The sequence below is a fragment of the Lissotriton helveticus genome, chromosome 10 (assembly GCF_964261635.1).
Source record: "Lissotriton helveticus chromosome 10, aLisHel1.1, whole genome shotgun sequence".
NCBI lineage: Eukaryota > Metazoa > Chordata > Amphibia > Caudata > Salamandridae > Lissotriton > Lissotriton helveticus.
In genome coordinates this window covers 1,148,475,266-1,148,489,727 of record NC_136071.1, presented here as the reverse complement: position 1 = coordinate 1,148,489,727, position 14,462 = coordinate 1,148,475,266, and the positions used below count along the sequence as shown (strand labels likewise).

General features: G+C 46.9%; 1 protein-coding gene across 3 annotated transcripts in view; it reads right to left on the bottom strand.

Annotated features, from left to right (window-relative positions):
- The window catches only part of NEK10 (NIMA related kinase 10), a 1,104,115-nt gene that overhangs the window by 840,311 nt on the left and 249,342 nt on the right, over positions 1–14,462 (bottom strand). For all 3 annotated transcript variants that reach the window (XR_013601712.1, XM_078663960.1, XM_078663961.1), the window contains exon 9: positions 4,876–4,943. Coding sequence is in view for 2 of the 3 variants with exons in the window: in XM_078663960.1 (XP_078520086.1) it covers positions 4,876–4,943 (68 nt within the window). In the remaining variant the exon portion in view is untranslated. The remainder of the gene's footprint in view (positions 1–4,875; positions 4,944–14,462) is intronic.

Here is a 14,462-nt window from a genome sequence, read left to right as displayed (position 1 = left end):
CTTTGGGCCCTGGCACTTATTATTTTACAAATTAAGCACAGGTTAGAGGTTAATGAGGTATGCAGTCAACCGAGGTGCAGACCTGAAAAAAGGGTGTGCTTGGCAGATATCATCTCTACCCATTGTGGTTGTGCTACTTGCTTCTCTGCTGGTCCCTTAGAATGGCTGTGTAAAGCTCTACATCTCCTCTGGCTCTCTAACCTACACCGGATTATAAAAAAGGCTCTCTGGAATACTGGCAGGCCCCAAGGCCCTACAAACACGAGCTGATCCTCTACAGGCTAAATCTCTATTCTTGGATATTCTTTGGCTGGTGGACAACTATTGAATGTACAAAGATTACTCATGTAGACTATTTATTTATTTATTTGCTTGAATTTATATAACAGCGCACAGCTACCCCAAGGGGTTTCCCGGCGCTGACAGCGGAGGCAGGAAGAAAAGGAGAAAGACTATTGATTGAAAGGCCAAGTTTCTATGGATCTGCGGAAAGATAGAAGATCAGATTGTAGCCGAAGGGGCAAAGGAAGTGAATTCCAAAGAGTGGGGCCAAGATAGGCAAAGGAGCGTCCTCCAATACGAGACAGTTTAATTCTCAGGACTTGAAATTTGGCTAACGTAGAGGATCGGAGTGTACGGGGAGGAACATAGGGGGTACCAAGCTGTTGAACATAATCGGGGGCTTTTGCATGCTTGATGCGAAACATATAAGTGAGGGCCTTAAACTTTACTCGATTCTGCACTGAGAGCCAGTGGAGGTTGATCAATGAGTTGGATGCTGAGACAGTTTTAGGCTCTACCTCTGAGTATTTCCGTGTAACAACTCAAACTTTCCATATTAAGATAGCAGCAGCTCTTTCTGATTAGCCCTGGCAGCTCTGAAGGGCATCCTGCATGAGCAGCACATCTCATCTGAGGCCTGAACTAATATGGTCTCATCACCCCCATCCTGATGGGCCTCCATGGGCTCCCAATGCCGGTCACAGCATCTCCAAAACTAGCCTCATCATTTACTGCAGACTCATCACCCCCATCCTGATGGGCCTCCATGGGCTCCCAATGCCGGTCACAGCATCTCCAAAACTAGCCTCAGCATTTACTGCAGACTCATGACCCCCATCCTGATGGGCCTCCATGGGCTCCCAATGCCGGTCACAGCATCTCCAAAACTAGCCTCATCATTTACTGCAGACTCATCACCCCCATCCTGATGGGCCTCCATGGGCTCCCAATGCCGGTCACAGCATCTCCAAAACTAGCCTCATCATTTACTGCAGACTCATCACCCCCATCCTGATGGGCCTCCATGGGCTCCCAATGCCGGTCACAGCATCTCCAAAACTAGCCTCATCATTTACTGCAGCCTCATCGTCCACATGCTGACGCACAGCCATGTGATCCCACTGCTGGCCTGCAGCAGCTGCAAAATCAGGTGCATCATTTACTGCAGACTCATCACCCCCATCCTGATGGGCCTCTATGGGCTCCCAATGCCGGTCACAGCATCTCCAAAACTAGCCTCATCATTTACTGCAGACTCATCACCCCCAACTTGATGGGCCTCCATGGGCTCCCAATGCCGGTCACAGCATCTCCAAAACTAGCCTCATCATTTACTGCAGACTCCTCACCCCCAACTTGATGGGCCTCCATGGGATCCCAATGCCGGTCACAGCATCTCCAAAACTAGCCTCATCATTTACTGCAGACTCATCACCCCCATCCTGATGGGCCTCCATGGGCTCCCAATGCCGGTCACAGCATCTCCAAAACTAGCCTCATCATTTACTGCAGACTCCTCACCCCCAACTTGATGGGCCTCCATGGGATCCCAATGCCGGTCACAGCATCTCCAAAACTAGCCTCATCATTTACTGCAGACTCATCACCCCCATCCTGATGGGCCTCCATGGGCTCCCAATGCCGGTCACGGCATCTCCAAAGCTAGCCTCATCATTTACTGCAGCCTCATCGTCCACATGCTGACACACAGCCATGTGATCCCACTGCTGGCCTGCAGCAGCTTCAAAACCAGCTGCATAATTTACTGCACACTCATCACCCCCATCCTGATGGGCCTCCATGGGCTCCCAATGCCGGTCACAGCATCTCCAAAACTAGCCTCATCATTTACTGCAGACTCATCACCCCCAACTTGATGGGCCTCCATGGGCTCCCAATGCCGGTCACAGCATCTCCAAAACTAGCCTCATCATTTACTGCAGACTCATCACCCCCATCCTGATGGGCCTCCATGGGCTCCCAATGCCGGTCACAGCATCTCCAAAACTAGCCTCATCATTTACTGCAGACTCATGACCCCCATCCTGATGGGCCTCCATGGGCTCCCAATGCCGGTCACAGCATCTCCAAAACTAGCCTCATCATTTACTGCAGACTCATCACCCCCATCCTGATGGGCCTCCATGGGCTCCCAATGCCGGTCACAGCATCTCCAAAACTAGCCTCATCATTTACTGCAGCCTCATCGTCCACATGCTGACGCACAGCCATGTGATCCCACTGCTGGCCCGCCATCTTCAAAACCAGCTGCATCATTTACTGCAGACTCATCACCCCCATCCTGATGGGCCTCTATGGGCTCCCAATGCCGGTCACAGCATCTCCAAAACTAGCCTCATCATTTACTGCAGCCTCATCGTCCCCATGCTGACGCACATCCATGTGATCCCACTGCTGGCCTGCAGCAGCTCCAAAATCAGGTGCATCATTTACTGCAGTCTCATCCCCCCCATCCTGATGCACCTCCATCGGATCCAATTGCCGGCCCGAAGCATCTTCAAAACCAGCAGCAACATTTACTGCAGCTCCATCATTCCCTTGCTGACATTTTGCTTGTCTCTGACCCTGTACAGCGCTCTGCTGCCTTTGGCTAGGTTCGCATTATAGAAATGCTTCTCTGCCAATTAGTGTTTGTCGTATGATCCCTTCCTCAATTTTATTGCTATCCTTATATTTTACTATATGTTATATTTGTACTCTGACCTTATTTATATTTTTAATCTGGTCACATGTAAAGCTTTATACTACTTTTTGGACTAGGAGTTTTAACTTTTATACTGTGTTTTGTATCTGCTTTTATGGTTGAAATCTGCCGAAATAAAGCTTTATTGACTGACTGACTGACATTATAGAAATACCACATGCATACATACATACATACATACATACATAGATGTATGGGGAGGTCAGATAGTGGAATTGGCTACATTTCCAGCCTCTTAAGTGTGGGTGATAATTTTAACCAGGTATTGGATCCTAGGACAGATCGATGAATTTCTCTACTGCATAGGGTCATATGACTAGAGCCAGAACTAAGTTAAAATTTCGCAACATGATTGGAATATTTAAAGTAGGTTGGCTTGATCAATACCAGGTGCACTCTCAAATGTTCAAATATAAATGGATAACTCCCAGATTCAAATCCACCTGGAAAACAGTCAAGAGAAGATGGTCAACATTTCTGGGTGTCTTGATTACACTCAGCACTGCATGAAAGAAATATTCCTCCAGCTAAACTCTTTCACCCTCATTACATAGAATTTCTGCTGGAATTGAGTTACAGATCCGGTAAGATCAACACTCTGTCAGGTTCGCTCATAATGGAAATGCACTTGAGCACTGCCGCCAGTGGGATATAAATAAACCTGGGACATCCACTGCTGGCGGAAACCAAAGCTTCACGGGATGGTTATCTGTTTTACCCATTGTAATACCAGCTCTGAGCTGATCCCAGCAGAGTGGATTTTAACTGTGTGGTGTCCCAGCAGAGTGGATTTTAACCAAGTGGTATCCCATCAGAATGGATTTTAACCACTTGATGTCCCAACAGATTAGATTTTAACCACATGGTATCCCAGGAGAGTGGATTTCAAGCGCATGGTTTCCTAGCAGAGTGGATTTGAAGCACGTTGTGTCCCAGCAGAGTGGATTTTAAGCATGTGGTGTCCCAGCCGAGTGGATTTTAAGCATGTGGTGTCCCAGCAGAGTGGAATTTAAGCGTGTGGTATCCCAACAGAGTAGGTTTTAGCCATGTGGTATCCCAGCAGAGTTGACTGTAACCATGTGTAATCCCAGCAGGGTGGATTTTAACCATGTGGTATTGCAGCAGAGTCAACTTTAAGCACGTGGTAGCCCAGCCGAGTGGATTTTAACCATGCGGTATCCCAGCAGAGTGGATTTTAACCACTTGATGTCCCAGCAGAGTGGATTTTAACCATGTGGTATCCCAGCAGAGTGGATTTTAACCACTTGATGTCCCAGCAGAGTGGATTTTAATCACGTGGTATCCCAGCACAGTGGATTTTACCGATGCGGTAACCCAGCAGAGTGGACTTTAACCATGTGGCATCCCAGCAGAGTAGATTTTAACTATGCAGTATCCCAGCATAGTGGATTTTAACCATGTGGTATCCCAGCAGAGTGGATTTTAACTACTTGATGTCCTAGCAGAGTGGATTTTAATCATGTGGTATCCCAGCACAGTGGATTTTAGCCGTGTGGTATCCTAGCAGAGTGGATTTTAACCATGTGATATCCCAACATCCCAGCAGAGTGGATTTTAAGCGTGTGGTATCCCAGCAGAGTTGACTTAAAGCACGTGGTATCCCTGCACAGTGGATTTTACAACTTGCCAGTATGTCCTCCTTCTGTAATAGGCAATACTTAGCCTCTGGAGTAGGTACCAATTACCACCAGTGATATTACTGCCAAGCGCAGACTGAGGCCCCTAAACTGAAGCACTCATTCGACTATCCTTCGTGCACACCATCTCACTTTACATTAGAAGTCTTATACATACTATACGTTACCAGCCATGATGGCATGCACCTAGTATTGTTGCAATTAACCTACCTTGTGTGCCCCACTTGCAATAACCCACTCTCTTTGGTCTTTAACAGCAGACAGTTTTTGGAAGATATCTGCAAAGCAATAGAAGCACATTAAGTATTTGTCAATAAAGTAATAAAATGATGCAATGGGAACACTGTCTACAGACATATCTACCGATGTTTTAAATAGCAATAATTAGGAAGGAACAAACATCATATTGCTGTGGTGCACGTTTACATCTAAGGCACCATTTACAAATTCCTCGGCCTGTTAGTACTTTATCCTGCAACCTTGCAAATTATGAAAAAAGATCTGATAAAATAATATTTCCTGTGGCTTGTGTTACAAACTGTAATTAGTGATGCCTTTTGTAATAATATTTCTTGAGGCTTGCATTACAAACTGTAATAATGCCTGTTGTAATTTCATTGGCTTGTGCTCTTCTGGGGCTGGTGTGCTATGGGATAAATATGGGCCCCGAAGAACAAGTTACTTACCTTCGGTAACGCTTTTTCTGGTGGATACAGTATCTGCCTGTGGATTCCTCACCTTTTGAATACCACCTGCGTCAGCATTCCATGGAAATTATTTTCCTAGCTCTCCCACGTCGACGAGGACGTCATAATAGCAGGGCTCCACTCGCATCTCCGTCGTCATCGGAGCCATGAGAAGACCTCGTCGGTGTACTGACATTAGTTCCACCCATTTTTTCCATGCCCTTGAGGCAAACGGGCGGACCGACAACATTTTCACCCATATACACAGTATACAAAATATATATATACAAATGCAAGTCCACATAGCTTAACCAATAAAAGCATGGAAAAAGGGCAACAAACCAAGCATTTTCCCAGTATCAAATCGTAAGCAAGAAAAAGACATATTAAATACATTCATGTCAAACAGTTATAGCATTTTCGGTAAAAACAGGTGGACAACGAGGAGGCGGTGGGACTGTCCCAAATGGAAAGGAGTAACCACCTTAGGAAGGAAAGCAGCCCTGGTCCTAAGAACCAACTTATCTGCATGAATGGTCAAGAATGGAGGTTTGGAACTGAGAGCCTGAAGCTCACTTACCATTCTGGCCGAGGTAATGGCAATCAAGAAAACCACTTTAAAAGAGAGAAGCCTCAAAGGACAACTATGAAAAGGCTCAAATGGAGAACCCATTAAAAAGGTAAGAACGAGATTTAAATCCCACTGAGGCATAATAAAAGGAGTGGGAGGAAACTTATTTGTGAGGCCCTTAATGAACCTCATAACTACAGGAGATTTGAATAAAGACGGCTGATCCGGCAAACAAATAAAAGCCGACAAAGCCGACAAATAACCTTTAACTGTAGCCACAGCACAACCCTGCTGGGCCAAGGAAAGGGAAAAACGTAGCACATCAGACATACAGGCCTTCAATGGATCAACGGACCTCTCTCCACACCATTTCATAGATTTGGACCACCTTGAAGAATACACAGATTTGGTGGAGTGTCTCCTGGATGACAAAATAACATCCCCCACATCCAGAGGGAGAGAGAAAGAACCCTGGTTGCCCCGTTCAATCTCCAGGCATGAAGGTGCAGGCTCTGGAGGTAGGGGTGTAAAACCTGCCCCTGCGATTGCGAGAGGAAGTCTGCCCTGAAAGGGAGACGGAGCGGAGGGTGCGATGAGAGGTGAAGTAGATCTGTGTACCACACCCTTCTTGGCCAATCCGGAGCCATCAATATGAATTGGGCCTGGTCTTGGTGAATCTTCCTCAGTATTCAAGGAATCAAGGGTATGGGAGGAAACGCGTAAAGGAGTTGCGAGCTCCAATCCAATTGAAATGCGTCCCCCAGCGCTCCCTGCATCGGATACTGGAGACTGCAGAACAACTGACAGTGTGCGTTCTCCTGAGTGGCAAACAGGTCCAACCAAGGAGACCCCCACATCTCGAAGATGTGATGGACCACATCCGGGTGAAGCCCCCACTCGTGATCGGCCGAGTAATGACGACTGAGACTGTCCGCACAAACATTCAGCACACCAGGTAGATAATTTCAAACACACAAATCTGATGACCCTCAGCCCAGGACCAGAGTCGCAGAGCCTCTCGGTAGAGACGATACGACCCTACCCCTCCTTATTTGTTGGTGTACCACATCGCTGTAGTGTTGTCGGTCAGGACCTGAACTGACTGACCACGAAGGGAAGGAAGGAAAGCCTTTAGTGTCAAACGTATCGCCCGCAATTCCAGACGGTTGATGTGAAGCAACCTTTCCTCTGGAGACCAAATACCTTTGACCTCCAGATCCTCTAGATGAGCACCCCACCCTAGAGTGGAGGCATCCGTGATCACTGTGGCCACCGTCGGAGGAGGCTGAAAGGGCCTTCCTTGAGACAGGTTGCCCTTCACACTCCACCAAGTCAGCTCTGCTGCAGCGTCTCTGGAGATTCTGACCTTCTCCCCGAGATCTCTGTTATGTTGATACCACTGCCTGCGGAGGCACCACGGGAGTGCCCTCATGCGCCAGCGTGCATGACTGACCAACAGTATGCAGGAAGCGAACAGACCGAGCAGGCATAGGATCTTCAGAACTGGAACAACCTCTCCATCGTGAAACAAAGGAATCATCTCCTGAATGTTGCGAATGCTCTGAGGAGGCGGGAATACCCGACGTACAGTAGTGTCCAATATTGGCCGTATGAAGAGGCTGCGCTGAGAAGGCACCAGGTGAGATTTGGGTACATTTATCGAGAAACCCAAGTTGAACAACAGTTGCGTTGTTGCTTGCAAGTGGCGCAACACCAACTCCGGAGTCTCTGCTTTCAGCAGCCAGTCGTCCAGAAAGAGAAAAACAGGAATCCCTGACCTTCTGAGATGTGCTGCTACCACTGCCATCACCTTCATAAAGACTCAAGGTGTGGAAGTCAGACCAAACAGAAGGACTGCAAACTGGTAGTGTTGCGATCCTACCGTGAACCGGAGATACTTCTGATGCGACTTCAGGATGGGAAGATGAAAATACGCATCCTGCAAATCAATGGTCACCATCCAGTTTTCCTGTTCCAGCGCAAGAAGAACCTGAGCCAAGGTCAACCTTTTGAACTTTTCTTGTCTGAGTTAAAGATTCAAAATCCTGAGGTCCAGGATCGATCTTAATCGACGGTCCTTTTTGGGGATCAGAAAATACCGGGAGTAGCTCCACTGACCCCTTTCCTGCTCTGGAACCACCTCTATCGCACCTTTCTGTAGCAATACAAGAATCTCCTGCTGCAAAAGTAGCAAGTGGTCCTCTGAACATCTACCCCGGTGAGGGGGGTATGGAGGAGGAAACTCTAAAAAAGGGAGGGTATACCCATGCTCTACAAGATTCAAAACCCAACGGTCTGAAGTAATCGATTTCCAATCTTGCAGAAAGTCGGACACCCGACCCCCTACAGGATCAACATGCTCCAAGATGGGGGATCTAGAGCTGCTTTCCTGAGGCGCCAACGGTGGGGGGAGGAGAAGAGGAGGAGGAGGTGGACTGCTGCCGAGCAGCTTCTCGAAGACGGCCCCTATTTTTACCCCTGTACGATTTGTACAAAGGGTTCTGCTGCTGACTCTGCTGAGGTCGCTGGCAGCCACGAAAGGAAGCTGGCCTTCCAAATCCTCGATACCGCTTGTAGCCGTACCCTCTAAACTGAATTTGAAGGCCCAGAGATCTTGCAGTCGCTCTGCTATCTTTAAAACATTGTAAAGCAGAGTCGGCCTTAGTGCCAAACAGCCTTGTACCGTCAAAGGGCAAATCCAACAGGGCTGATTGAACATCAGGAGAAAATCCAGATGATCTCAGCCAAGCTTGTCTCCTTGCTGCCACAGAAGATCCCATTACTCGGGCCACTGAGTCAGCCGTATCCAAACTTGACTGTATAACTTGACGGGCAGCAGCTTGAGAGTCTGAAAGTGCTTCAAGGAAATGAACAAGATAGTCTTCAGGTAGCTTAGGGGCTAGCTGTTTGACAGAGTCCATAAGAGCATGGACATATCTTCCAAGTAAGCAGGTAGCATTAGTAGATTTCAATGTCATATTTGCAGAGGAAAAGACATTTTTAGCTGCCTGCTCCATATTTTTAGAATCCCTATCGCCGGGGATAGTGAGGAAGGAACCAGATGACTGTTTAGAGCAAAAAGCTTGGACCACCAAACTTTCAGGTGATGGGTGAGTAGACGGAAAAAGCCAGATCCCCAGGAGCTGGCTTGTACCTCCTTGCAATAGACCTGGAAACAGATGGAGCAGTCAAGGGCCTTTGCCAACCTTCCGAAATAGGTTCTGTCATAGCCTCATTGAAGGGCAGAGAGGCTCACTTACTGAAGTAGATGTACTGAGAACCTCAGTCAAAATATTAGATTTAATTTCAGCTGAAGGCAATTGCAGGTCCAGTAACTCAGCAGCTTTTCTTACAACCACATGATAAGGAGCCACATCCTGTGAAATCCCAGCCTTTGGTGAGGAGAGTTCCCATTCTGGGGAAGTATCCAACCCACTGGCCTCTTGTAGGCCTTCAAATTCGTCAACAGAGTCGACAATCTCTCCCTCCTCCTGTTCTTGTCTATATTCTTCCTCTACAAGCAGTCTCTGCGCATCCCTCCTGGAGCGCTGCTTGAGGATCGGCATCGGCGGCGCCAGACACAGTGCTGGCGACGACGGCACCGGCGTCAAAGGAGGACCTTCAGGATCAAGCATAGGCACCGATCGAATCTGAGGCGGCGTCGACTCGACAACAGATGGAGTCCGAGGATTTGGAGTGGAAGACCTTAGCGCCGTAAAACGCCAAGCCAGAGCTGCAGGCATACAAGGCATGAAAGGCGCCTTGGCGTATTGATGTGGAACACCCAAATTATAGGCCAATGGACCCACGGGGCCCAAAGGCGCACCAGTAGGAGGTGAGGCCATGGCAAACATGCCAAACATCGCATTTAAAAAATGCGTCAGATCCGTTCCAGGGCCCCGAAAACGGGGCTAGGAATCCGTACCTTCCTGAACAGGATCCACCTGAGGCCGAACTGGAGGCAGCGGAGTCGGTGGAGACGGCGCCCGCATGGGCGAAGCCACAGGAACAGGAGAAGACTCGCTGGTCGTCGAAGACTTCCTGGGCGTCGCAGTTTCTTTAGGCGTCGAAAAGCCCATCGACGCCAGCGACATTGGAGCCAGTGAGTTAACCGGAGTCGTTTGAGGAGAAGGAGAAGGTAATGGAGACACAAAGTCTTTTCTCCAACGCCGCTGAGGTGGTGAAGGTGATCTCGAAGCCTTACCCTCTAAGAGCCTCCTCTTCCACTTCTTGTGTTCTTGGATTTTGAAGTGTACGAAGTCGACAACTACAAACGTTTTCGACTCATCTTCTCCTTTTTAGCTTTTGCCATTAAGAGCTGTGCCTTTCGTTTTCTTAGAGCCTTCGGATTCATTTTCCTGCAGCACACACACCCTTCGACGTCATGGTCAGAAGACAAACACCAAAGACAATCATCGTGGGGATCAGTCATCGACATATGACCGCCACACTCCCTGCAAGGCTTGAAACCAGACTTCTTGGAAGTAGCTATTTCTCAAAATACTCTACGAAACAAAGTAATCACTAAGAAAATTGAGAGTCCCAGAAAAAAACGTATGCGTTGACGGTGCAGAAAAAAGGGTGCTGACGAGGTCTTCTTATGGCTCCGATGATGTCGTACGGAGTCGCGAGCGGAGCCATGCTATTATGACATCCTCGTCGACGTAGGAGAGCTAGGAAAAGAATTTCCGCGGAATGCTGGCTCAGGGGGTATTCAAAAGGTGAGGAATCCACAGGCAGATGTATCCATTAGAACAATCATGCAGTGTCTGTATTTATAATGTGCTCGGTTCTGGGGCTGGCTGCAGCGAGCACAGGCTTGTAAGATCCTGCTACCTCCCTGAATGCGTGCAAGGAGGCAGACTCTGTTAATGCATGCACGTCCTTTCACCCAACTGTCAGGGGCAATGTAAGTAAAATTGCACCTTTAACTCCTTGAGGCATAACAAGGATGATCCTTTAACACACCCAAAACCCCTCAGAAGCTACCTCGCTGCTGAAGGACTGGTATAAAAACTACAGAAAGCAAACATGTCTCACACCCATAATTCCTCAGAAGCTACCTCGCTGCTGAAGGACTGGAGGAAAGTGATGGTACAGAAACTAGAGATAATAGGCATGTCTGACACCAATAACCCCTCAGAGGCTACCTCGCCGCTGAAGGACTGGAGGAAAGAGAAGGTACAGAAACTAAATAAAGTAAACATGTCTTACACCCATAACCCATAAGAGGCTACCTCGCAGCTGAAGGACTGAAGGAAAGAGAAGGTACAGAAACTAGAGAAAGTAAACATGTCTTACACCCATAACCCATCAGAGGCTACCTCGCTGCTGAAGGACTGGAGGAAAGAGAAGGTACAGAAACTAAATGAAGTAAACATGTCTTACACCCATAACCCATCAGAGGCTATCTCGCTGTTGAAGGACTGGAGGAAAGTGATGGTGTGGAAACTACAGAAAATAAACTTGTTTTACACCCATAATCCCTCAGAAGCTTCCTCGTTTCTAAAGGACTGGAGGGAAGTGAAGGTACAGAATCTACGGAAGGTAAACCTGTCTGACACCCATAACCCATCAGAAGCTACCTTGCCGCAGAAGGACTGGTACATAAACTACAGAAAGTAAACAGGTTTTACACCCAAAACCCTCAGAAGCTACCTCACAGTTCTAGGACTGGAGGAAAGTGAAGGTACAGAAACGACAGAAAGTAAACATGTCTTACACCAACAACCCCTCAGAAGCTACCTCGCTGCTGAAGGACTGGAGGAAAGTGAAGGTACAGAAACTACCCATAACCCTTCAGAAGCTACCTCGCCATTCAAGGACTGGAGGAAAATAAGGTACACAAACTAGAGGAAGTAAACAGGTTTTACACCCATAACCCCTCAGAACCTACCTCGCCGTTCAAGGACAGGAGGAAAGTGATGATACATAAACTACAGAAAGTAAACAGGTCTTACACCCACAACCCCTACCTTGCCGCTGAAGGACTGGTATATATATTACAGAAAGTACACAGGTCTTACATCCATAACCTCTCAAAAGCTACCTCGCTGCTGAAGGACTGGAGGAAAGTGAAGGTACAGAAGCTACAGGAAGTAAACATGTCTTACACCCATAATCCTTCAGAAGGTACCTCGCCGTTCAAGGACTGGAGTAAAGAGAAGGTACAGAAGCTACAGAAAGTAAACATGTCTTACACCCATAATCCTTCAGAAGGTACCTCGCCGTTCAAGGACTGGAGGAAAGAAAAGGTACAGAAGCTACAGAAAGTAAACATGTCTTACACCCATAATCCTTCAGAAGGTACCTCGCCGTTCAAGGACTGGAGGAAAGTGAAGGTACAGAAGCTACAGGAAGTAAACATGTCTTACACCCATAATCCTTCAGAAGGTACCTCGCCGTTCAAGGACTGGAGGAAAGAGAAGGTACAGAAGCTACAGAAAGTAAACATGTCTTACACCCATAATCCTTCAGAAGGGACCGCGCCGTTCAAGGACTGGAGGAAAGAGAAGGTACAGAAGCTACAGAAAGTAAACATGTCTTACACCCATAACCCCTCAGAAGCTATCTCGCCACTGAAGGACTAGAGGAAAGATAAGGTACATAAGCTACAGAAAGTAAACTTGTCTTACACACAAATAACTCTGCAGAAGCTACCTCGCGGCTTTAGGACTGAAGAAAAGTGAAGTTGTGAGAAACTACAGATAGTAAAACTGTCTTATACGGAAAACCCCTCAGAAATTACCTCGCTGCTGAAGGACTGGTACATAAACTACAGAAAGTAAACATGTCTTACACCCATAGCCCCTCAGAAGCTACCTCACTTTTGACGGACTGGAGGAAAGTGAAGGTACAGAAATTACGGAAAGTAAACCTGTTTTACACCCATAACCCCTCAGAAGCTATCTCGCCGCTGAAGGTCTGGATGAATGTGAAGGTAAAGAAACTACCCATAACCCCTCATAAGCTACCTCGCCGCTGAAGGTCTGGATGAATGTGAAGGTAAAGAAACTCCCCATAACCCCTCATAAGATACCTCGCTGCTGAAGGACTGGAGGAAAGTGAAGGTACAGAAACTACAGAAAGTAAACATGTCTAGGAGTCTTATTTAGGTCCAGACTAGAGACAGCTTTAGCTGTCTGCCAGAACCTAAATAATCAACTATAATAAAAAATATTGATAAATAAAATACACTGAGGAGATATGGGTTAGTCCCTTTCAGTCACTGCCTGCTGAAAGGGTCATTCAAATTTTGATTCTGCCAACCCAATACCATACATAGTGTAGGTAACTGGACAGCCACCTTCAGCAATAGTTTGTGAGAACTATTGCTGACATTTTCGGTCAGCCCACAGGACAGCATTTCAGTGAATGGAATGTCAGTCATCATGAGTGACAGCATTTTACCACATTACGTCTGAATCAACACCAGGAAGTGGAATACAGACAGACAAAGTAGTCCATATCCAGCCCTCAAAAATAAACTTTGCGCTCAGGCCCTCTGGGGAGAGGTTATGTGCAATGCAAGCAATGATGCTGGACAACATGTCAGGCGTAGACAGACGGTGACTGCTGCAGTAAAAACAAAGTCTGGCCTCTGAGACTATTGGCTCTGACAGTGCCTGTTTGTTCATGCTCTACAGCATCAGCAAAAATGCAGGTGCTGCTCAGCTGAACAAAAGGGGAGATTTCTAAGGGCGCAATGATGTATGATGATGTATGCAAGCACATGCGTCATCACGCAAGAGCGTGCCTTCAACAAGACACAGATACATTTTTTATTTACAGATCCAAGATGTGGATTAAATAAATAATATATTTTGAAAGTTGCTCAAAAGCATAATTATAGAAAGGCAGCAAGAGAAGCACACGAGGGAGGCTACTGGAAAACACATGCACTCTCATGGAAATCTTAAGCAAAAAGGAACAAGTAGTTCCCTAACAGTGAGCAGTGGAAGGACACTATTAAAGAGCCTGTTCTCCAGGGGAAAGGACATACACAAGATGGATAAGGCCAGCTACAAAATAATAAGTAAGTAAATGAGAGTGACACTAAGGCCAACCAATGGCAAGCAATGGCTGGACTTTGAGCCCACCATAAGTTCTTGGTAAACTGAAAATACATCTTTTTCAACCTGACAGCTGTGTGGGCTGGTAGGCTCGACCTGAGAAAAAAGAGAACAGTTCAAGGCTAATTTTAATAAGTTGACCCAAGCCCAATCTAAGATGGCTTCCAAACAATGAGAGGACCAGTCCCTAAAGCACACGGCTCACAGGATGTTGCTGCTATATGCAGTAATGCATTCATCTTTCACACTGAGGTGGTTTCCGGTACAACAACATGCATTTCTCCTCTTTAGACCTCTTTGGAATTGAATTTTTAATCCAATCTGAATGATGTACCCTTTTCTGTTGCTGATCCCTTTTTACACGTTACCTTGTTATATGACTGTTTTGCTATGACTACATGTTAGATCCATCATTTACAATGCTGGAAAAATATGCTATGGCTACAGCATCTAGTACTCTGTGCATCA